Source organism: Mustela nivalis (genome assembly GCF_964662115.1).
Source record: "Mustela nivalis genome assembly, chromosome: 9".
Taxonomy (NCBI): domain Eukaryota; kingdom Metazoa; phylum Chordata; class Mammalia; order Carnivora; family Mustelidae; genus Mustela; species Mustela nivalis.
The window spans coordinates 72,232,882-72,257,359 of record NC_139028.1 but is presented as its reverse complement, the minus strand read 5'-3'; the positions used below and the strand labels follow the sequence as shown (position 1 = coordinate 72,257,359).

General features: G+C 44.6%; 1 protein-coding gene across 1 annotated transcript in view; it reads left to right on the top strand.

The window, feature by feature from the left end:
- The first annotated feature begins 3,322 nt into the window (after positions 1-3,322).
- Positions 3,323-24,478, top strand: part of IRAG1 (inositol 1,4,5-triphosphate receptor associated 1) — a 127,121-nt gene continuing 105,965 nt past the window's right edge. Inside the window, 1 exon segment of the mRNA XM_082683080.1 lies at positions 3,323-3,731. Coding sequence (XP_082539206.1) covers positions 3,665-3,731 — 67 coding nt within the window. The 5' untranslated portion in view covers positions 3,323-3,664.

Here is a 24,478-nt window from a genome sequence, read left to right as displayed (position 1 = left end):
GTGGATACTCTCTCTCCCAGGCACTCCGTTTCCCTCCCCATTGACAACTATTGTTATTTGTTTCTTGTGCTAATTTTCCCGAGATTGTGTGCACATATACATACACACATGTACTTGTGAACATGTATGTGTGAACTTAAGTCTATTTGTGCACGTGGATATTTATAAACTGTTCTGTTATTTTACTTTTCCACTTAACCATATCTTGGAGGCTTTTTATATCACTGTACAAAGAGCTTTCTTATCATCTGTTATGGCTGTACCACATCATCTTTTTTTTTTTTTTTTTTTTTTTTAGAGAGAGGGAAGGGAGAGATAAAGGGAGAGGGAGAGAGAGAATCTTTAGTAAGTTCCATGCCCAGCATGGAGCCAGACGTGGGACTTGATTTTGCAACCCTGAGATCATGACCTGAACTGAAATAAAGAGTCAGATGCTTAACCAACTGAGCCACCCAGGTGCCCCTGTACCACACCATCTTTTATGGTCCCCCCATTGATGAACATTCATGTTGTTTCCAATCCTATTGCTTTTAAAGACAAAGCAGTAATGAATAATCTTGTTCATTTGTCCCTTCCCAAGTGTGAGAGTGTGTTTGTAGAATAAATTCATAGAGTTGGAATTGGGTCAAAGATCCCGAGTCTTATCATCTTGAGAAGGCTAAATTGTCTTCTGTAGAGCTTGTTCCATATCACATACCCACCAGTAATATGTTTTATGAAATGCTTGTATCAATGCAGTGATTTTAATCTTTATTTGGTGTCTCCTTTGTGAGACTGGTGAAAGCTACAGACCTGGATCCAAGAGAAACAAAATCATACAGTGTTTCACATACAATTTCAGTTGGCTCAGAAACTCTGGAGGGCTTTCCACGAACCCTAGTTTAAGACACTCTGCTGAAGCGGGAAGAGTTTTAGGGCCAACCGACCTAAGTTCACCCCTTAACTCTACCATTTCCCAGCTGTGGAATGTCAGTCAAGTGGTTTCACCTCTTCTTGTCTCAATTTCCTTTTGGAAGAAAAGGTACAACAATCCTATTTCTTAGGGCACTTGTGAGGGTACATACATACTTTTGTGTAGAGTATCTAATGTAGAGGTTGGAATATAGCAGGGGCTCAATGTATGGTTTGTATACACACCCACACTTCGGTCCCACACACACCCTCATGTGTACCCAATGCCTTCCATTCCTTTTCAGCCTAAGTTTCTAGTTCATCTCTGGATTAACTCCTGCTAGATTCACAAGATCAACCCTTGGAGCATCATTCCCCAAAGTGGGATCTTTGGACCAACTGCATAAGAATCACCTGAGGGCCTTAATTAAAATGCAGATTCTTGCACATCTACTGTAGATCCATGGAATTAGAACTTTTGGAAGAGGGGTTCAAGGAACTTCATGCTTGGGGATTCTCACACACAGAGTGGAGTTAGAGAAGTAGTACTATATACAGTTTGCTAAATTCCTTCTAGTTCCTATACCTGAAATTTTAGTAGTTACCACGATGTATCTTTGTTAGTGGGAGCCTATACCCAGCAAATGTATAGGTGTAGACACATGAGGGAAAGCAGAACTAGTATGTGGTTTAGTCTCTTCTGGTTCTATCTACAAAAATACTATTTTTAAGGGTGTAACAGCACAAACTCTATTCTCATCAGGAATATTTCTCATAACCAGGGAGACCAGGACTAGATGCCTATGGTTTGGGTTAAGATTGAGGCCCAGGGTGTCAGGTTTGTTGGAGAAAGCCTGCCATGGCTGGGATGGCTGACCCATGGCCAGGAGCTGGGAATAGGACTGTATACAGCCAGGCAGTGGTCACCAGGCAGGCTTGAGGGCACAGGCTTTGAAGTACCAATCCCTATAACTCTCAGAACTGGTAGATGATTTCTGGGGTGGCGAAAGATGGTCTAGGGCTGGAGTTGCCAGATTTAGAAAATGAAAATAGATGATGTACAGTTCAATTAACATTTCATGTAAGATATCTATATCTTACCTGAAATTATTTATATATATATATATACATATATATATATATATGAAATAAATGTGTCCTGTATAATATTTGGGACATACTTACATTACAAAAGTTATGTATTTTTTAAATACATAAAGTTATGTATTTATTTATTTTTTTTTTAATTTTTATTTTTTATAAACATATATATATATATTTTTAAAGATTTTATTTATTTATTTGTCAGAGAGAGAGCGAGCGAGAGCAAGCATAGGCAGACAGAGTGGAAGGCAGAGTCAGAGGGAGAAGCAGGCTCCCTGCCAAGCAAGGAGCCTGATGTAGGACTCGATCCCAGAACGCTGGGATCATGACCTGAGCTGAAGGCAGCTGCTTAACCAACTGAGCCACCCAGGCGTCCCAATAAACATATATTTTTATCCCCAGGGGTACAGGTCTGTGAATCACCAGGTTTACACACTTCATAGCACTCACAAAGTTATGTATTTAAAAGGTTATGTATAAATACAAAAGTTATGTATTTTTTAAAGGTTTTATTTATTCACTTGAGAGAGAGAGAGAGAGCACGCACACGTAAGCAGGGGGAGAGGCAGAGGGAGAAGGAGAAACAGACTCCCTGCTGAGTTGGGAGCCCGACTATGAGGCTCGATCCCAAGACCCTGAGATCATGACCTGAGCGGAAGGCAGATGCTTAACCATCTGAGCCACCCAGGTGCCCCAAAAGTTATGTGTCGTTTATCTGAAATTTGTATTTAAGTGGTGTCTTGTATTTTATCTGGCAACCTACCCAGGGCTTCTCTGACCTGCCTCCAGCTTCAGAGGACGGCTGGAGCCTCCATGTGACTTGCACAGAATCTGGAACTCTGTGACTTTGGCCCAAGGTGGGCACTGTACCCAAGGTGGGTGAGGAGCAAGCAGGGTCAGCGTGTGGACTTCCAGGAGGGAGACAACCTGTCCTTGCCTGCGTCTGGGAAGGGGCAGGAAATGAATTTGTGCCAATCAACTCGATGAGATGCTGGCACTATGCTAAGGCTTCACTATGGTCTCCTTTAGCCTTCCTGCAACTCTGAGTTAGGCATTATCGCTGTTATTATCCCTGTCTTGGAGATGAGGAGACTGGAACTCCACAATGCAAAGACCACAGGACTGCTGAGCGCAGGAGCAGGGATTGAAGCCCCTGGGGCTGCTGCCAGGTCTGGGATTAGCTGAACCTCCTAGGCCCTTCGCTCTGGTAATCCCAAGGGTTTAAGGTGGGAGCAGCCCCCGCCCATGAATCCCTGGGACAGGAAGTGTTCCCAGTTTCTCCTGGCTTGGGGCCAGGGTCTTGTCCAGCCTCACATGCTTGCTGGGGATTCCAGGCTGGGAGGCAGATCTGCAGTTTCTTTGGTCCCTGTCTGGCCAGGACAGTGCCCAGCAGCACGGGCTGCCCATGGGCACTGCCATCCACTGTGTGAGTGCCCGTAAGAGGCACTTAGAGCAAGCTCCTGACTCGCAGGCTCAGCCTGCCCTAAGCTCTGGGGCCGGCTTGGTTAGCTTCCCCTGCTGTCAGCCCCCTGAGTGGGGCCAGAGGGGGCTCCCCGAGGAGCTCCGGGCTCTAAGTCCCAGCCCCTCTAGGAGGAGGCGGTGGCCGCAGCTCAGCAGCCAGAGGCTTCTCAGCTCGGAGCTCCAGAGCCAGATGTAACATTGACCTTAAATGGTAAAAGCTCCCCAGAGTGAAGAGAGGCTGGCCAGAGGAGGAAAGGGGAATAACTCAGTTTTAGGTAAGTCATTGCTATATCTAAGAATAACCTGCTCTTCAGCTGGGACGCAAGGGAACCCTTCTCCTCCTTAAAGGTACAGGGTGCTGGGATGGGGGCGCTTGACTTTAACTTTTAGGGGAGTTGGCTTTGTCGGGTGCCATTTCAGCTGAGTATTTTTATTGTTGCTGTCATGATTTTTAAATAAGAAGTGAATCTTGCCAGTCCTAACTTAATTAAACCGTGCTCTGTCTGCTGCTGTTGGAAAGCATGCACAGGCTAGGGTGAAAATGTGGGTTCTGACTGGAGAGCCCACCCCCAGATTTTCCGTAGGCCCCTCTGGGGAATAGAGGGTCCTCAGCTTATGTAAGACCCCCGGCAGGGCTTTCCTCCCACTGCCTGCTACCCTTCGCCCAGCTCTGCTCTGTGCTTACTTGTGTCTCCCTCTGTCCGCTCCCCCAACCCTGTGCCACAGTCCTGTCCACTTAGGACCCTGTGCAGGCCCAGCCCTGTCTCTGTCCTTGATCCTGCCCCTGTTTCTGTCCCTGCTCCTCCTGTCCTGTGTTCTGGTCTGTTTTCATCTCTGTCTCCATCTCTATTTCTGCGTCCAGCTTTGCCCCCTGTGCCCCTTCCCTCCTCCATGGAGGGGGTACCTGTGCCCAAACTGTGCCCCTAGCCCTGGTCACCTCAGGAAGCTCAGTGTCAAAGCTATCCTATTATAAACGGCACTCAGGCTGGCTTTCTCCAAAGGAGAGGCCAGCAGACAGAAAGCAGAGAAGGGCCTAGATATCTTGCTCCCTCCTGCCCAGGAAATATTTGTGAAAGCCTGGAGATGCTCTGCAGTTCGAGTCAACAGAGTGTAGGGTCTGGGAACCCTAGCCAGGACTTCTGCCTCCCAGAGCTTGGCAGCTGGTGTACTCTTAACTCTCTCAGACTGCTCTTGGGGGGTTGCTGGGTGGGGGGAGTAAAGCAGCCCACAGGCTTGTCCGAGCTGGATCTCCAGCAGGGGAAAGGAGGAAACTTCCCAGGACTGTTCTGGCTGGAAGCACTAGGGAGTCAGAGTCCGCTAAGGGCTCCATCATCCCCACCAGGGGCAATGACATGCTGGTGACACAGGTGGGGCTAACTCCCCTGCAACCTCACCCAGTACTTTTCTGGAGAAGAAATACAGGTTAAATGACTTGCCAAAGGTCAGACCACGAAGGAAGAGCCGTTCTAGGACTCAAACCCAGGTCTGACTCTAACGGCCGAGTTAACATAGCTATGAGTGAGAGGGTACTCCCATTTCCTGTGATATCTGACCAAATGGACAATACAGTTGTCATCGTCATGTTTGGTTATCCTTGGTACAGTGGTGTGTGTGTGTGTGTGTGTGTGTGTGTGTGTGTCTGTGTTGGAGGTGACTATATTCACATCTAATGCACATTTCTTTATGTTTCTAGTAAGTGGGACATTCCTGCATACTCTCAAAGGTCATCTGGGAGATATAAAGAGGTGCTAATTGCTCCAGCATGATCAGTGATCCCATAAACATATTTTCTGGAAGAAGGAAACAAACAAACAAACAAACAAACAAACATACCATTCTTGATATGCATCGAACCCTGTTCCAAGCACTTCCCATATAGTAATTCAGCATCCAACACCCTCTAGGGTAGGAATTATTATTACTGTCCTCATCTTGTAGATGGGGACGTTTTAGTATAGAGATGTCACACAGCTGGTGAGAGGTGACCCCAGGCCCCTGTCTCTGCAGGCTCTGTTCCTAACCACCATGCTCTGTTTTTCTCCAGTTGGTGCCACATCTGAGAGGGCGGCGGGGAAGCAACGACTGTCTTCCGATGCTCTGTCTAAGGCTATGGATTTCTTGTGCCCTCCTCAGTAGTGCCATGAGGGTGGTATCTTTACCCAGTTTTACAGGAGAGACACTAGGACTAGGGGATGTTACATGACTTGTCCAAGGTCACCCAGCCACCCCCAGCCACAGAGCAGGGAAGTTAGTATCTTGGATGAGGATTATAAATGCCTTCTTATTGGCACTGATTTCCGGGGGTGGGGGGTCGGAACCAGTGGGCTCCTAGCTTCAGGCTAATGGTTCTGAGTCTCTGTGACAGGAAGCTGGATGCCTGGCCTGATGGGCTGAACTACATGTATGGTTCTCAGCTCCTCAAATGGCCCTGCCTCTTCCCCCAGTCTTGGTAATGAAGGTGGATGGATGCCGCTCACACCTCCAGCAGGAGTGGAGACTGAGCCCTGTGAGGGCAGAGACCTTGTTTCATTCTCCACTGTGTGTCCCACATCCAGAATGATGCTGGGAGGTGCTGAGGGTTCAGGATCAATTCGTTTTCCTTACGAAGGAATGGACATGATGCTCATACAGTGTGCTGCAGTTACACGGGGCCCTGGTTTATTGTGTATATGCCTGGTGATCAGATTCTTTTAGCTTGGGCAGTTGGGGTCTCAAGTTAGCTACCTCCCCCAACCTTGCCACCTCTTCTGGGAAGCCCCCATGGGGCCACTGGGCTGCCTCTCAGCCATTCTTTCTATGACTCAGCTGTCATCTGAAGGGTCTTGACCAAGGAGAAGCAGAGACCTAGATGGGTTGTAGAGGAGATATTTTGCCCCTGCCACTTGGGGAGTTCTTTGAATTAGTGGAAGGGAGATAGAGAAAGAGTTCTTGTGTAGTAAATGTAAAAATTGATAAAAATTGAGTCCCACTTGATGTCCTGCTAGATTGTTATTTCACTTAATCCTTGTGATAGTGAGGAGGCCGCTGTTGTGGAAAGAGGTATAGCGGTGTGCCCAAGGCTGTGTAGCTAGAAGGTGGTGAGCAGGGATTCCAGCTCAGGCTGTTTGGGTCCAAAGCAGGGACTTCCTGTGTTAGATGCCACCCTGCCTCTAGTTCGTAACATGTGTCTTGGGGAAGTTATTGGGTGCCACAGTCCAAATGATGGAAAAATCAAGAAAAGGGGGAAAGGGATATTGTGTTTTCCTTATAGACTCTGGAGGTCAGAGCCTGAGGTTCAGGGGACAGCTCAGGGGCAGCCTCACCAGATGGGATGCAGAGGCAGCAGAAACCTGTGACCTTGGACAAGCCCCGCCTTCTCTGCAAGGGCATTCTCCAGAGGAGAAGGAAAGGAGGTGATAGCCAGTCAGCCAGAAAACCTCCCTCCCAGTGCGCCACAATTGTAAAAAAAAATTTTCTTTTTTTTTTTAATATTTTATTTATTTATTTGACAGAGAGAGATCACAAGTAGGCAGAGAGGCAGGCAGAGAGAGGAGGAAGCAAGCTCCCTGCCAAGCAGAGAGCCCGATGCAGGGCTCAATCCCAGGACCCTAAGATCATAACCTGAGCCAAAGGCAGAGGCTTTAACCACTGAGCCACCCAGGCGCCCCATAAAAAACAATTTTCAAAGGCTGCGGTTAATCAGTTCTGGTTACTTTCTTCCTAGTACTTTTTAGATATATAATTTTTATTCAACTTCTTTTCCTGGTAATGAAAGTAATATATGTAATGTGCTAAAATTTCTTAGAAAATATAGAAATAGATATAAATAAGAAATACAGGAGTAAATATGAAGAAATAAAAAATCCCTTCAGCATCCTGCTACACAGAGATAAATATTGGTTTTTTTTTTCTTTTTAAAGATTTTACCCATTTATTTGACAGAGAGAGAGCACAAGCAGGGGGAGTGGGAGAAGGAGAAGCAGGTTCCCCACTGAGCAGGGAGCCTGACGCAGGACTTGATCTCTGGACCTCAGGATCATGACCCGAGCTGAAGGCAGATGCTCAACCGACTGAGCCACCCAGGCACCCCAAATATTGTTAATATTACAGTGTATTTCTTTTTTATCTTTCTCTGCATTTTAAAAAACTAAGGTCTTACTATGTGTGGTTTTGTAGTCTGTTTTAAACATTTTTAAAAATATTTTATTTATTTATTTGAGAGAGAGAGAGCACATGCACACAAGCAGGGGTCGGGTGCGGGGAGGGGCAGAGGGAAAGGGAGAAGCAGACTCCCCACTGAGCAGGGAGCCTGACAACGTGAGGCTCAATCCCAGGACTCTGGAATCATGACCTGAGGTAAAGGGAGATACTTAACTGACTGAGCCACCCAGGTACCCCTGCTTTAAAAATTTTTAAGACTTGGGGCGCCTGCGTGGCTCAGTGGGTCAAAGCCTCTGCCTTTGGCTTGGGTCATGATCTCAGGATCCTGGGATCCAGCCCCTCATCAGGCTCTCTGCTCAGTAGGGAGCCCGTTCCCCCCCCCCCCCTTCTCTCTGCCTGCCTCTTGGCCTACTTGTAATCTCTGTCTGTCAAATAAATAAATAAAAATCTTTATTTTTTTTTATTTTTTTTTTTAATAGGAAAAAAGAAAGCTATCAAGAATCAATGATGAAACCAGACAGAGAGACAAACCATAAGAGACTCTTAATTTCAGGAAATAAACTGAGGGTAGCAGGGTAAGAGGGATGGAGTAGGGGGGTGTTGGACATTGGGGAGGGTATGTGCCATGGTGAGCGCTGTGAACTGTGTAAGACTGATGAATCACAGACCTGTACCCCCAAAACAAATAATACATTATATGCTAATTTAGAAAAATAAAATAAATTAAAAAAAAAAAAACTTTAAAAAAACTTTTTTTTTAAGACTTAGTTCTTCCAGGGCAGTTTTAGGTTCACAGCAGGAAGGAAGGTACAGAGATTTCCCACATACCCCCTGCTTCACATATGCACAGCCTTCCCCATTAGCAATACCCCCTACTAGAGTGGTTCATTTGTTACAATGGGCAAACCTACACTGACACATCATTAGGAGCCCAAGTCTACAGTTTACCATTGGTTTCACTCTTGTTGTTCATTCTCTGGGTTTAGGCAAATGTATTAGGACATGTATCCACCCTTATAGTATCATGCAGCGTAGTTTCACTGCCCTAGAGATCCCCTGTGCTCCAGCTACGCACCCTTCCTTCCAACCCTAACTCCTAGCAACTACCGATCTTTTTACTTTCTCCATAGTGTGGCCTTTTCCAGAATGTCAGATAATTGGAACCACACAGTATGTGGCCTTTTCAGACAGGCGTCTTTCACTTAGCAACATGATTTGAGTCTCCTCCATGTCTTTTCATGGCTTGATAACTCATTTCTTTTCAGCAGCGGATAATACCCTGCTGTCTTGATGTACTACAGTTTATTTACCCACCCACTTACTGAGGACATCTTGGTCTATTTTTTTTAAACCAGAGATTTTATCATGATCACTTTTCCCTCTCATTAAAGATACTTCAAAACATGATATTTTGATGGTTGTATAATACAGAGTAATTTTAGCTGTGCCACGGATCATGGTTCCTCTTGTTGGGCATGTACAAATATGGTTTTCCTTGGGGGACAGTCCCAGTTGCACACACATGATGGCTTTTCTGTACATGTATGTAGTTTGGAAACTCCGCCCTTAGAGGCGGGCTTGTGTGGTGGGGCCCATGGTGGGGCTTATTCCTCAAGATGATAGTAAGTAAGTGGGGTACTGACTCAGCCCTAAACACACGTACTCACATCACAAGAATGTTATTCCCTTGTCAGTTATTTTTAGTCTTTGCATGAAGAAGAAAGCCTAGATCCGAGGAAGCCTGGGAATGAGGGGGCTTACAGGACTCTCAGCACTAAAACCAGAAGTCTGAGGCCAGTCAGGACAAGATGCTCACCCTGGCTTGAACCGAGTGTGCCTTCAACATCTTTCAGACCCAGGCGTGTCTCCCTTCCTGACAAAGTGAGAGCAAGCCTTGGGCCTGGAAACTTTGTCAGGCAATAACCAGTATTTAGTAAGTGTTTTCACTTTGCTTTTATAACTCCTCTCTTTGTGATATAAGTGGGACAGAGTTGTCCATTTATGGTAGGGATAGGAAGTTTCCTTTTTGGATAAATGTAAAGACAAGGGTAGCTGACACTTTCTGAGACTTACTTTGTGCTAGGTGCTGTGATCAGGCCTTACTGGCAGTACCTCATTTAGTCCACATGGCAACTGGCTGAAGTAGTTGCTCTGATCATCCCTGTTATACAGATTAGGAAACTGAGGCACAGAGAGTGCAAGGCACTTGTCCAGTAACACAAAGCTGGGAAACAGCAGAGTTGGGACTTAACCCTGGTTTTCTAGCTAATTGCTAAGGCAAATTAAAAAATGTTAAACCAATCAACGTTTAGGTGGCACATGGACATGGCAAAAAAAAAAATGTGATGGTGCTATGCAGGTGACCCAAGTTTAGGAAACACTGGCGTGGAGGAAATCGGGATTCTATGAGCAGCGGCACTAGTGAATGCAGGATGTGGGGGACAAGATCATACACTGCTCAGAGAGGCTAGCATGCAGGGCAGAGGGCATGGCGGCGGCCCTGGAAAGAGACACACAGGACCACATGGGGTGCTGCCACTGACTGGCTAACTAGGAGGATATTTCCAGAAGCCCAAGACATCAGGAGAGAAAGCCTGAAGACACCCTTATTGTTGCTTGTACACGTGTGGTCAAGAGTGCTGGCCCCCAGTCAGGAGGTGTCAACCACACCTACCCTCATTATCATCGTGGGAGATGTCATCTTGAGCTAGAGGCAGCACCGTGTTCTGGTGGGACGTGTGGCCCCTGGAGTAACCGTGTGGCTCCACCATGGGCCGTCTGTCTATCTTGGCTGTATCTAATCTCGCAGAGCTTCAGTTTCTTCTCCTGTGAGATGGAGATAATGATGGTGATTTACAGGGCCAAATTCCTTAGCCAGAGTTTGTTCTTAGCACCCAATAAACATTAGCTATTATTGTAGCTAGCCTCTGTCTGTCCTCTTTCAGAGATTCCATCAGGGAGATTTCTGTATGGGGGGAGGCTTTGCCCGTAATTTTGGGTCCTATCCTCACCTCCATTAATGCCCCAAGGACAGTAGTGGACTTATTCTCTAGACGACTGTCATTGGCATTTGGTGGGTTCTCTAAGGAGGTCCAATGAAAGCAACTTATTCCTTCACTTAAGCTGTAAGTTTCGTGGAGAAGTCAATCTAACATCTCCCTTATGATGGATAAGGCTGGTATTGGAGAATGGGACTTATATTGGCAGGCAAGCAGGCTTTCTTTATTATTATTATTATTATTATTATTATTATTATTATTATTAAAAAAACCCAATTCCAGTTATAGTGTTTTAATTTCAGGTGTACACCCCACCCATCCTTCTACCTTCCTCACCTCTCATAACCACCAGTTTGTCCTCTATAGTTAAGAATCTGTTTCTTGGTTTGTCCCTTTTTTCCTCTTTTCATTGTTTTCTTTCTTAAATTCCATATATGAGTAAAATCCTATGATATTTGTCTTTCTCTGAATGACTTATTTCACTTAGCATTATTCTCTCTAGATCCATACATGTTGTTGTAAATGGTAAGATTTCACTCTCTTTTATGGCTGGGTTATATTTCTTTATACATATGTATATCACATCTTATTTATCAGTTGATGGACACTTGAACTGCTTTTATAATTTGGCTATTATAAATAATGTTGGTATAAACATAGGGGTGCATATATCTCTTCGGATTAGTGTTTTTGTATTCTTTGGGTAAATACCCAGTTGTGGATCATATGGTAATTGTTTTTAATTCTTTGAGGAACCTCCACATGTTCTCCCTCATACACTCCCACCAACAGTGCTAGAGGGTTCCTTTTGTTCCACATCCTCACCAACACTTTCTTCTTGAGTTTTTTATTTTAGGCATTCTGACAGGCGTGAGGTGATGTTTCATTGTGGGTTTGATTTGCATTTCCTTGAGGTTGAACATCTTTTCACATGTCTGTCAGCCATCTCTACGTTTTCTTTGGAGAAATGTTTGTTCATGTCTTCTGCTCATTTTTAAATTGGATTATTTGTGGTTTTCTGGTGTTGGGTTGTGTAACTTCTTTATATATTTTAGATACTAACCCTTCATTGAGTATGTCATTTGCAAGTATTTTCTTCCATTCAGTAGGTTGCTTTCCAGTTTTATCAATTGTACTCTTCACTGTGCAGAGAATTTTTATTTTGATGAAGTCCCAATAGTTTCTTTTTGCTTTTGTTTCCCTTGCCTCAGGAGACATATCTAAAAAAAATCTTGCTATGGCCAATGTCAGAAAAATTACTGCCTGTTCTCTCTTCTAGGATTTTTATGGTTTTGGGTTTCACACTTAGGTCTTTTATCCATTTTGAATTTATTTTTGTGTATGGTGTTAGAAAGTGGTTCAATTTCATTCTTTCTTTTTAAAATTCGATTTCGTTAACATATACAGTATTATTAACTTCAGGGATAGAATTTAGTGATTCATTAGTTGCATATAATACCCAGTGCTCATTACATCAAGTGCCCTCCTTAATGCCCATCACACAGTTACCTCATTCCCCTACCCATATCCCCTCCAGCAACTCTGTTTGTTTCCTAGAGTTAAGAGTCTCTTATGGTTTGTCTCCATCTCTGTTTTTATTTTTTTTTCTTCCCTTCCCCTATGTTCATCTGTTTTGTTTCTGAATTTCCACATATAAGTGAAATTATATGGTATTTGTCTTTCTCTGACTGGCTTATTTCCCTTAGCATAATACCCTCTAGTTCCACCCGTGTTGTTGCAAATTGCAAGATTTCATTCTTTTAGATGGCTGAATAATATTCCATTTGCATGTGGCTGTCCAGTTTTCTCAACACCATTTGTTGAAGAGACTATCTTTTTCCCATTGCATATTTTTACTTTCTTTGTCAAAGATTATTTGATAAAGTTGAGGTTAAGCCAATTTACCCCATCCCTACGGAGTGCCCTCTAGTGAGGGCAGGTCCCGCTTAAATCATAGAGCAAGGAGGAGCAAGAAGAATTTTTTCCCCTGCAAGCAGCACATTCCCAAGAGAAAGGGAAGAGGAAAGAGCTGAGCTAGTCAGGATGACTCTTGTCAGAACTCACTATCAGATATCCATTTTCCTGGCAGGTGGAGGTCGGGGGGAAGCCAGGAGTCTTACACTCTTGTGGCTCTTTCCACGTGAATGGAACAATCATGTAGGAGAAGCATTATGCCCTTAATGGGACCACAGTGAGGGCCCAGGCTCTGTTGCAAAGCTGGTCTCTCAGGTGATGTACATTTGGCAGATATGTCACACCCTCGTAACAGGTAGGGAGTTTTTCAGGTTACAGGGGCTGCCATGTAGTTCCAAGAGGGTGGCCACCCCAGCTCCTCCTTTTTCCCAAGGGATGGAAAAGATGGAACCCCATCCTTTCTCTTCACAAGTTGCCCAGTGGGCACCTGTTTGAAGAACAGTCTTTCTGGGGACAAGAAAAGCATCCAACCAGAATTGTGTGGTATGAATTTGGTTTCATGCAAATTCCATTTAGGCAGCTCCAGTCAGACAGCAAATGATCTCCTAATCACCCCTTCCTCTGGGATATTTTATACAGATAGACAATGAAAGGAGGGGTTCAGAACTACCATTGTTTGATCATGCTATTCATGCCAGGCATTTTATATATACTATCTTGTTAAACTCAGACCATAGCCATCTAAGGAAGATGTTTGTGAGCAACCAATTCAGGCCACTAATTCAAGACAACTAAGAGTAACTAGTAAGTAAAGAAAGAGGAGTCGAATTAAAAAACCATCAAACCCCTAATCCACAGCAACTTCCATCTGTTTGGCTCATGCACCCAGGCCATAGGGCAGAGTGAGAATGTTCAGCTCCTGTCCCTGCTCCTATCGTTGGAGCCCAGGTGGTCCTGGCACTGCTGCTTGGAGCAGAGGCTTTGAGCTTTGGGGCAAGAGTCTGGCAACCTACTCTATTTGGACTTCTCTACTTTATATCTATCTTTTGTCTTCTTTCAGTATGTGAATCCTGATCAGGTCTCATAACCTTGTCTATGGGCAGACCCCTTCTTCTAGTAGGAAAATACAAGTCTAGAATCTCTACTGCAAGAAATGCCATGTACTACATTCTCCAACTCACCAAGACTTGTGCCCTAAAAGATCATAGATCCTGCCATGGTCACCCCGTCTGCATCAGAGGCAGTGTGACGTAGTGGTTGGGACCTCAGCTTCTCAAGTCAAATTACCTGAATTCAAGTCTCAGCCTTGCCACTTACTGCCTGACCTTGGGCAAATGATCTAACTTTTTCTCCTTTCTTTCCTAATGTACAAAATAGGGCTGACAATAACCACAATATATCTTGCTCAAAGACTTGTTATGAAGATGAAATGGATTGGTGTATTTAAATAAGTCCTGTGTATAGGTAATTAATGAATAATAACTGTTATTCAAGCCCAGGTTAACATCAAGCTCATGAAACTCCTCTATTTTGTGGCCCCAGATGGTTGGGTTTTTCAAAGGGCTGTCCTGTCACAATATTTTCAATCTGTTTGGGGCTTGGGTCCTTGTAAGAAGAATATAATGTCTTCCTGGGCTTCTTACGTAAGTCATATTTCTTGTTCCCCAGCTGGAGTCAAAGTGGTCCCTAATGTAGGTTGAGAGGTGATGGTGATGAGGCTAAGTATGGTCAGGAGGAACCTGTGTCTGGATGCCAAGAGGACCCCCTAAGGAGCATCATCTTGGAGATGTTCCAAGGTCCTAAGCCTGGTCAGTGGCCTGGAGTTGATTGTTCACATGGATATGATAATCAAACTCATAAGAGACTGAAGTATATAATTCTGAATGTGTGTGTACTAATGTATGGTGAGAGACAACACTTTCCAGTGGCAAAAACAAACAAACAAACAAACAAACAAACAAAAAACTAACCCTGGAAGATGAAGCTTATGCTCAGAAGGTAGAAAATTCTGAGGGGTGTTTCACCCAGACTATAGTCTGGTCTGCTAACCATCTCTGCCTACAACAGAAGAGACTTCCCCAGAGCACAGGGTCCTGGAAGCCTTAGATAAGCATTTCTCTCTGGAGTCCCCTTTTATTTTGTAGAAAGATGGGGTTTGCTGGAAGGTAGTTCAGAGAATCAAAGGAAAAAGTAGACAGCTAGGCCTCAGGAAGATAATCTCCAGGGCAATGCTGAGGGACCTAATAGCAGGAACTTGCCAACTGTTTCTCTAGAGCAAAGGTTTTCTCTAGGACAAAGGTTTTCTTGATGGCTCATATCATCAATTTAAAAAATTATTTTAGCATGTACCTTTGATTTATGCGCATTGTTTTATTTTAAATCATATTCATGAGCTACATTAGTATGCCAGTTATTTTGTAAAACGTATAAAACAGAAAATTTTAAGGGTGAACAAAATGAGTTTGCATAAGAGATTTTCTCTCCATCTGCCCCTCCCACTGCTTGTGCGTGCCTCCTCTCTCTTAAACAAACAAACAAATAAATAAATAAAATCTTTTAAAAATTATTTATTTATTGGAGAGAGAGACAGAGCATGAGCAGGGGGGAGGAGGCAGAGGGAGGGGGAGAAGTAGAAACAGGGCCTTGGGGGCACCTGGGTGGCTCAGTGGGTTGGGGTCTCTGCCTTCAGCTTAGGTCATGATCCCAGGGTCCTGGGATCAAGCCCCACTTCAGGCTCTCTGCTCAGCAGGGAGCCTGCTTCCTCCTCTCTCTCTCTCTCTGCCTGCCTCTCTGCCTACTTGTGATCTCTGTCTGTCAAATAAAAAAAAAGAAAGAAAGAAAGAAAGAAAGAAAGAAAGAAAGAAAGAAAGAAAGAAAGGAAGAAACAGGGCCTTGATCACAGGACCCTAAGATCATGAGCTGAGCCCAAGGCAGACATTTAACCAACTAAGCCATCCAGGTGGCCCCCAGTCAAGGCTTTAAACCTTTCAGCCATACTTACAATTTCTTGGGTTACTTCCATTTATAACTAATCATATCCCTTGCATGTGGTTTTTCACATGGTTGTATTGGAAGGCAGCCTTATTTCCCCATGTACAGACAATTCTGAAAGGTCTGGGGTTCACAGGGCTGTACACTGATAGAGGCAGACAGTTCTCTGGTCAGCTGGGCCCAGCAGAGAAATGGGGGTATGGGGATGGACCTCAAGGATATGGCAAATTAGACCCAGAAACACTTGGCAAGGTGTCCCAGTCCCATGACTCCTACAGTCCATAAGACACAGAAGTTGCTTTCCAACACACAAAGAAAGCAAGCTTGCCTTTTTAGAGTCCTAAAGGGGAAGACCCCACGTGCTGAAATTTCTAGGGGGCTTGTTTTGCTTGACAATAACAAGAGTGATAATAATGTACTTATCAGTTACTATAACCGCGATCATATGTTGGGCACCAGCTACATACTGTGTTAAGTTCTTTATGCATATTCTCTTATATTTTTGTAGCACCCTGTGAGAAGGTAATAATATCATCTCCATTTTGATGAGAAAACTAAAGCTTTCTGAGGTTCATTAGTTAACTCAGGATTTCAGTGGAAAGTGGCAAGGTCAAGGCTCAATTGCCATGGTGCAAAGTGCATGCAGCCCAACAACAGATGGAGGTAGAGGCTGTACCAGTAAGACCTTTTAAAAAGTTAGGGGGCTCCTGGGTGGCTCAGTGGGTTAAGCCTCTGCCTTCAGCTCAGGTCACGATCCCAGATAGAGCCCTGCATCAGGCTCTTGGCTCTGCAGGGAGCCTACTTTCCCCCATCCCCTGCCTGCCTTTCTACCCACTTATGATCTCTGACTGTCAAATAAATAAATAAAATCATTTTTAAAAATTAAAAAAATTAAAAAGTTAGGTCATCAGGGATTTATAGAGCAGTATTAAGGGAAGCTAGAACCTTGCAGGTTTATAGTAGGTTCTTGATGGATACTGAGTGAGTGAATGAATGAACAAACACTCCTAGGTTTGAAGATGGTGAATGTCTTCCAATATCCATCCCTGGTGCTGAAATGAAGACAACACAAAATGAAGGGGTGCCAGGTTCTAGGCTTGACTCTGCTTCCAACTCATTTGTGCCCTTGAGCAAATCACTTCTGCCTTCTGAGCCCTTGGTTTCGTCATCTGTGAGCCATTCATTCTCCAAGCACCAGTGATTTACCTCCGTAGTTGTATGACTGAGGCTGTATTGGAGCATTGATTGTGTTAGTTGCTACATCTGTGACAAGGAGGACTGCAGGTTTGTTAGAAGAGTCAGCTATTATTGTCTGTTTTCTAAAAGCCCATGCAGGGCCTTTGTGGGTAGTCAGAACTGGCGTCAGTCCAGAGTAAAATGGAAGGCTGTATATATAAGAAAACGTTTACTGCTGAAGGGAATGCTTATTCATTCTCTTTCTTATTAACAAGGCACTTGACTCATGCTTTGGACATTTGCTGTTCAGATCAGAGATGTGTTGTGTTTGTTGCTAACAAAAGCAGCCTCTGGAGCCTGGTTCCTCTTCCCTCACACTGCCAGGTCAGCTGCTCTAATCCCTTCGGCTCTGGGAACAGTTGGGTGTGTACTATGGAATGGAGTTGGGGGCAAAAAGACTGGAAGTCCCTTGGAAGAGATGTGGGTCACCAGAATTTGAGGACCTCCAGGAAGCACTGGGTACCCCTTCAGAGCACCCTACGTGGAGGAGATCTTGGGAACTTGAGGAGACCCCCTAAAATGATTTGAGCAGCTAGCTACCCTCTGCAGAGCACGTTCTCAGACTGTATCTCAGGAGATCCTCCCAGAGGACCACACAGCCACATTATCTGTGTAACCTCACATGGATTATCAGGATTTCATAATTTTATGCATTGTATATCGCCCTGCCCCTATCACCTTACTTTTCAGAGCACAGTCTGGGGACCAACAGTGTCAGCATCACCTGGGAGCTTGTTAGCAATGCAGATTCCTGAGTGTTGCCTCAGACTTACTGAGACAGAATCTGCAGCTTAACAAGACCCCTAGGCGATTCATGTGCACATCACAGTCTGAAACATGTCACCTGCTGCACTGTCTGTGGTACTACTGGGAGTATCTGAATCACAGATCACATTGTTACTTCAAATTACAGCAAGAAGTTTCAAGACAGAAAATCCCATCTGGAAGACATGCCTGACATTAAATCATTAAATGGCTATATAAATGCCAAGAATTCCTGGACAGTCCTGTCTGCCAAAGGCCCCTTCCTCTTACCCACCTGATGGTTTCTACTTTCCTTCCCCCTCAAACTGGAGAAATGACATTTAGGGAGGGGGAACATTTGTTTCTGAGTTGGTTCTTTCAGCTCTCCTATGAAACACATTACTTCCAGAGACATCTCAATAGGGGGAAGAGAAGAATACAGGAGGAACCACTCTCCATGCCTCAACCCAGAGATGACACATAGTCTCTTGGCCAGAGCTAGTGGTAGGGCCCCCAGTCAACTGCAAGAGAGGCTGGCAATGCAGAGGAACACAGGAACACTCAGAGACCGCTAACCGTCTCTGCCAGAGGATGAGGATTAGTGAGGCAGCTAACAGCAGAGCCTGAGTCCTCCCAGAGGTGAGAAATTAAAATACTATAATGTGGGCAACCACAGACTCTGAGCTTGCAGAATCCTAGAAAAGCTGGGAGAATCAACCCAGAGACAAACGGGAGAAGAGCGCACGGTTGGGCAACAGAGGAGTACAGCTTTGGCAGCCAGGGTAATCCAGAGATTCTTGGCAACCACACACTCACCTATATATTCCACACAGCATTTCTTGTTATAGGTTTTTTTAAAAAAAATTATTTATTTATTTATTTGACAGACAGAGATCACAAGTAGGCAGAGAGGGGGCAGGGGAAGCAGGCTCCCTGCTCAGCAGAGAACCTGATGTGGGACTCAATCCCAGGACCCTGAGATCATGACCTGAGTCGAAGGCAGAGGCTTAACCCACTGAGCCACCCAGGCCCCCCGTTATAGAATTTCTTGCTACAAGATGGAGGTGGGCATCTCAACTTGCTTTAGACTTAACTCAGGAGGATGGACATTCAAAGACTGAGGGACGCCTGGGTGGCTTAGTTGGTTAAGCAGCTGCCTTTGGCTCGGATCATGATCCCAGCATCCTGGGATCGAGTCCCGTATTGGGCTCCTTGCTCCACAGGGAGCCTGCTTCTCCCTCTGCCTCTGCCTGCCATTCTGTCTGCCTGTGCTCGCTCTCTCTCCCTCTCTCTGATAAAAAAAAAAAAAAAAAAAAAAGACACTGAGATTTGGGGTCTGTTGCAGCAGCTAATGTTAGTTAACCTTTTTTTTTTTTAAGTTTTTATTTATTTACTTGAGAGAGGGAGGACACAGTGGGAGAGGGAGAAGCAGACTCCCTGCTGAGCAGGGAGCCCAGTGCCACGATCAATAAAACCCTCGGATCGTGACCTGAGCTGGAGGCAGACGCTTAACTTACCGAGCCACCCAGACATCCTTACTATTAATTATCCTAATTCACTACCCAAGCACCCTTGTCATAGGCACTCTCTCCCATTTCCTCAAAAGGGGAACACTCTTACCTCCTGTCACTGGTACTAACTTCTCCCTGCTATTTTCCTCTCCAGCCCCTCTTCCTGCCTTAGTGTTCTTTTCTGTGTCATGTCCTTGGACTAGAGCCTTGCTATAGGGAAGGAAACTGTGTTATATGTTATCGGGAAGAAAACTTGAGATTCCACTGGAAAATGAGTAAGTTGTGTATAGAATCTGGGTCTTGTGAATCTTACGTGCCTGTCTATAAGGGATTAAAAATGAAGTAGAAGGAGGTCTTTGTGGCCATCAAGTTCAGGAAAGGTTACTCCTAGGGAACTGCAGTTGGCTTTTATGGGGCTTCATGCCATCTTGGCTAAGAGGTTTTATAAACTGAGAGGCTGGTGTTGGCTGGATATGGGGAGTGTCAGGCACAGGCTGCTGCTCCTGAGGGAATGTGAGGAATCCCTTTCTGTGAGGCTTGTGAAGGATTCAAAATGCCAGCTAACATTTAGTGAGCACTGACTATGTGTCAAACCCTGCTCTAAGAAGTTTACATGTATCATATAATGTACATGATTATCACTATCTGTATTTTACAGTTGGGGAACTGAGGCATGGACAGCTGAAGTAATTTGCCCAAGGTCACCCAGTTACTATGTGGCAGGGCTGGGATATGATCTCAGGCAGCACGGCTCCAGAGCCCATGTGCATAAGTGTTCTGTTTCTCACCTCTGGGTCCCACAGGTCCCAGAGGGTCTGGGGGCATCTTTGACTAGCGCTTTGATGAAAACACTTCAAGCTACTTCTTGAAAAAATGTTCATGGTCAAATATTCATTTCCCAAGTTTGGGAAACATTCTATACTATCTCCTCCTTTTGCAGGTTTGTCCTGCATATTTGCTTTCTACAGGCTGAAAAGCCCACGGTACAGAAACCTCTCTGTCCCCAAATGCACTGAAACTCAGAAACCTTTATTCTCATAGCTACTAACAAAATCACCCAGAACAAGAGTTGTAGATAACACACTTTGGAAAAAGCTAGCTTGGGGCATCCTTGCTTGAGTGCACATGAGGTTGGTCATGTGGCATCTATAAAGCCCTCACTGCTTGTAGAACTGCCAGTGAAGGTTCTAAGTGAGCCAGGTCAGCCCCCAAAGCTTCTCTCTGGAGGTATGGGGGTCAGACAGTGGCCAGAATGGGTACAGCATGGACTCTGCTGGTTTCCAGTCCCACTTGGGCACAGGACACTAGGATGGGAGGCTTCCAAGGAGCAGGTGGGGTCATTGTGCTTCTTTTTTCTGTTCCCAAAAGGTCAGGGACTCTCCAGTCCAAGAGATGGCCTCCTGAGAAGGAAAAGGAAATGCCCTCGGGTTGAACAAAGAAATAGGGGAGGAAATTTTGAGAACTGTGGTTAAGCTTATGGGACATGCTCAGATTTAGCTTCAAAGGGAGCATTAACTCAGGATTCCAAAAGGTTCCTGAAGACCTAGAAAAGGCAAAAGCTGATCTTCTGGGTACAGGCAAATATTTAAATATAATGAAAAAACTGTTTTGCTTATACATGAAGTGCCAACTGGCGGAGTGTGGCAGAAGTTTGTGCCAGCTTTGACTGGCCACCTAGCAAAGGAACATTTCTGAATGATGGTGGATCTGAGAATAAATTTCAGAATGTGGTTATTTCTTACAAAGACCTTGGACAGAGAGGTTAATTGATAGAGGGCCTCTGTGGTTGTATGGAAAGGGCACTGGGCTGGGAGTCAGTCTCAGCCTTGTCAGCCTCCTCCACTGAAAGGAGACATAATAGAATCTACTCGGTAGCAGTGTTGTGAGGAACAAACTAAATAGTGGATCTGGAATAGTTAGACAATAGAAAACTCCAAGTAGTAAGAGGTTAATATTAAAGACTAGGAATGCCCTTTAAGGATTGCCATCAGGAGACAACAATCAAGATGAAATAGCTCCCTTCTAAAAAGCCGACGGACACTTCCAAGATGAAGTCAGCCAAGCAGATCCAGGATGTTGATGAGAGCTGGAGATGGCAAGTGTAGGAGGCTTCCTGGTAAGCACAGAGTTCCCGTATGACCCAGCCATTCCACTTCTAGGTATATATAAGAAAGCTGAAAACAGACGTTCACACAAAAACTTGAACATGAATGTTCATAGCAGCACCGTTCACAATGGTCAAAAGGTAGAAACAACCCAATGTCCATCAACTGATGAATACATGAATTAAATTAGGTCTATCCTTGCAACGGAATATTATTCAGTCATAAGAAGGAATGAAGTACTGATACATGCTATAACATGAATGAATCTCAAAAACATTATGCTATGTGAAAGGAGACAGTTATAAAAGACCATGTATTGCATGCTTCAATTTATATGAAATGTCCAGAGCAAGCAAATCTGTGGAGACAAAAGGCAAACTAATGATTTTCAGGGATGGGGGAAAAAGGGAGTGGGAAACACCTGTTTGATGGATATGGAGTTTCCTTTTGGGGTGAAGAAAAAGTTCTGGATTTAGATAATGGTAATAGGTGTAAAACATTGTGAATGTACTTAATGCCACTGAATTGCACACTTTAAAGTGGAAAAAACTGTAAATTTTATGTTACTTGTATTTTACCATAATTTAAATAGAAGGTTTCCTGCTGAAGAGGAAACATGATTCAAATGTTAGGATCCTCTCTCCTAAAGTGGATTTGAAGGGAGAGTGGGGGATTCAGAATTTGTGAGCAGGGAGCTAGGGTCTTGTGTCAATCCTTTGGCAGTCCCATGTGTGAGGGCTCCAGGAGCATCCAGAATCAAATACAACATGCTCCCTGCTCTCAAAGTGTTTATACATCATTCTTATGTAAGGACAGACTGACAGGTACTATATATAACAAGGGAATACATTCAGCTGAGTGAGACCTTTATTCTGCCTTGGTCATCTGTGAAGTCTTCTTGGAAGAGAACATGGTTGAGTAGGTGGGATTTTGGTAGGTCGGTAAGAAGTGGAAGGTCTTCTGGGGAAAGGCAGAGAGTGAGAGACTACGGAAGCCCTGCGGCGCAGGGGACTGGGTTGATGTCAATCAGGCACAGTACGCGCAGAGCCATGGGAGATGGTCATGAGAGATAAGCTCAAGACAAATTAAGGTTGCTAAAAAAGTAGATCTTAAAAGTTCTCATTGCAAGAAAAAATTTTTCGAAACTATGTATGTTCACAGATATTAACTAGACCTAGAGTGAAAATCTTTTTGCGATATGTACAAATACTGAATCGTTATGTTGCACACCTGAATCTAATGTAATGTTATATGTCAATTATAACTCACTTAAAAAAGAGAATACAGAAGAGGATTTGGGGTCAGACTGTGGAGGGCTTTGAAGGTAGAGTTGAGGAAGCTAGGACTTGCTCTCCAGTGGTGGTGAGTCAAGGAGTCCTCTAAGCTGAGCAGTATATGACTAAGTCCGTGCTGAGAATGATCAGTGTAGCGAAGACGGACTGAAGGAAAAGAGACCGAGGATGGGGAGATGAGCTGTGGCAAAATCTCTGCAAGGCTCAAGAAGGGCCCCTCCAGACCAATGGCAATATAAAGGGGGAAGGGTGAACCAAATCCGGTGAGCTTTTCATTAGCCAAGATTCTTGTCTGCATGGAACAGAAGTTTATTCAAATTAGATTAGACAATAACCAGAATTTTCTGGGTTACATAACTGACAAGTCTAGTGCAGGCTCAGATGTGGCTGGATGCATGGGGCTCATCCCCTCTACCTCCCAACTGTCCTTGGTATTGGATCTCTTCTCAGGTGGCCTGTGCCTCATGGTGACAACCTGAAACTTGCAGTCCCCAACTTACATCCTATCCTCTCAGAAACCCTGGCAGTAAGAACTCCCCCAGTCATTCCGGCTAGTTACTGAGATGAATTTATCGCTCAGTCTGGGTCATATGCCCATTCCTCGATCACCAGGGTCACGGGGGATTCTGAGGGGACAGCCCTGTGTTACAGTCCCACTCCCACAGTGGGGTCAACCACCCCCACCCCAAGCACAGAGATGATGAAGATGCTGCTGTTACCAGAAAAAGGGGGACCAGGGCACAAAGCAAGCAAAAACTGCAGGTGTTCCCCCAAAGCACTAACTCTGTGCCAAGTCATTTACACATCTCATTTCCCCCATCAACCATTCTGAGGTAGAAACAATTATCTCCATTTTACAGGGAGGAAAATGAGGCATAGACTATCTTGTCCTCCCTTCTCACCCTATGAGTAATTTTCTGCTCTGTGCTGCATGGGAATCTCTTAGAGAGGCCAAAAGTCAGCACAAGGGTCACAGCTAAGAAAAAATGAGAACATGATCTATAAGCTGAGAGACACTCAAACTGCATTTCGGTCTGAAGGTGCAGTGGTGATAGATCCTGACCTTTTAATTGTTAGGAGATTAGAGGTCAGTCTCTATGAAGTGAGGGAGATATTCATGCCCTGCATCTCCCTTGTCCTATGGGCAAAAGTCTGGGAATCAGGGTTGATCAGGGTGGGAGGCTGGTGTGTGTGTTTGTGTGCGGCTCTCCAGACATGGGGTATAACCTGGTGGTCATACAGAAGCACTTATTGCAGACATTGTGCACAAAACAGAGTCACTTTTCCTGCTGAGCTGAGATTTCCTCCCATGCTGTCAGCATGTCATACTTACAGCAGTAGAGGAGCAACAGGACAGGGAAAATGGGCAACACATGATGCCTTTATTGGGCCAGGTCTGGATGGGATGGAAGCAGAGTAGAACAGAATGTGTTTTGGGAACTTTCCAGCTGAAAGCCCAGAGGAGTAGGGCTGGTGTGCTTGTAATAGATCACATTCTTCTCTATTTCCAAAGCCAGTCCTTTGACGAAGGGGAAAGAGTAGGAGGAATCTCCAAACTGAGGGATGAATCCTTTCCTTGAGCCTCATTTTATAGAGACTTCAGATTGAGAATAAAATATGCCATTTCCATTTGTGCCCGTCATTGTAAAATGCAACATATTTTTATGAATGTCTTTACTAGCAGAATTTGAAATGCCTCAGGTGAGAAATGGTACCCCTTGCAAAACGGATCTGACTTTTGGAAGTGTTGCATGTGTTGAGTGTGGAGTGGTGTGAGTGCATGTACTCGTGTGTGCACGTGTGCCTACATGCAACCTGTGTACTTCCAGAGCATCTTGAACTATGGCATCTCAACTCTCATTATCCATTGCCTGATTGCTGCTGTGCTTCTAGTTGCTGAACTCAGTGCCTCGGTCTACCTGGTTTACTCTTGAATACAGAGCTTGGACGTTTTGTTTTTAACAGATTCTTAAGCTATGGTTCACAGGCCCTACAATTCACCCACTTAAAATGTACGATTCAATGGTTTTTAGCACATTCAGAGAATTGTGCAGCCATCACCACTATTTCATTCCAGACAATTCTCATTA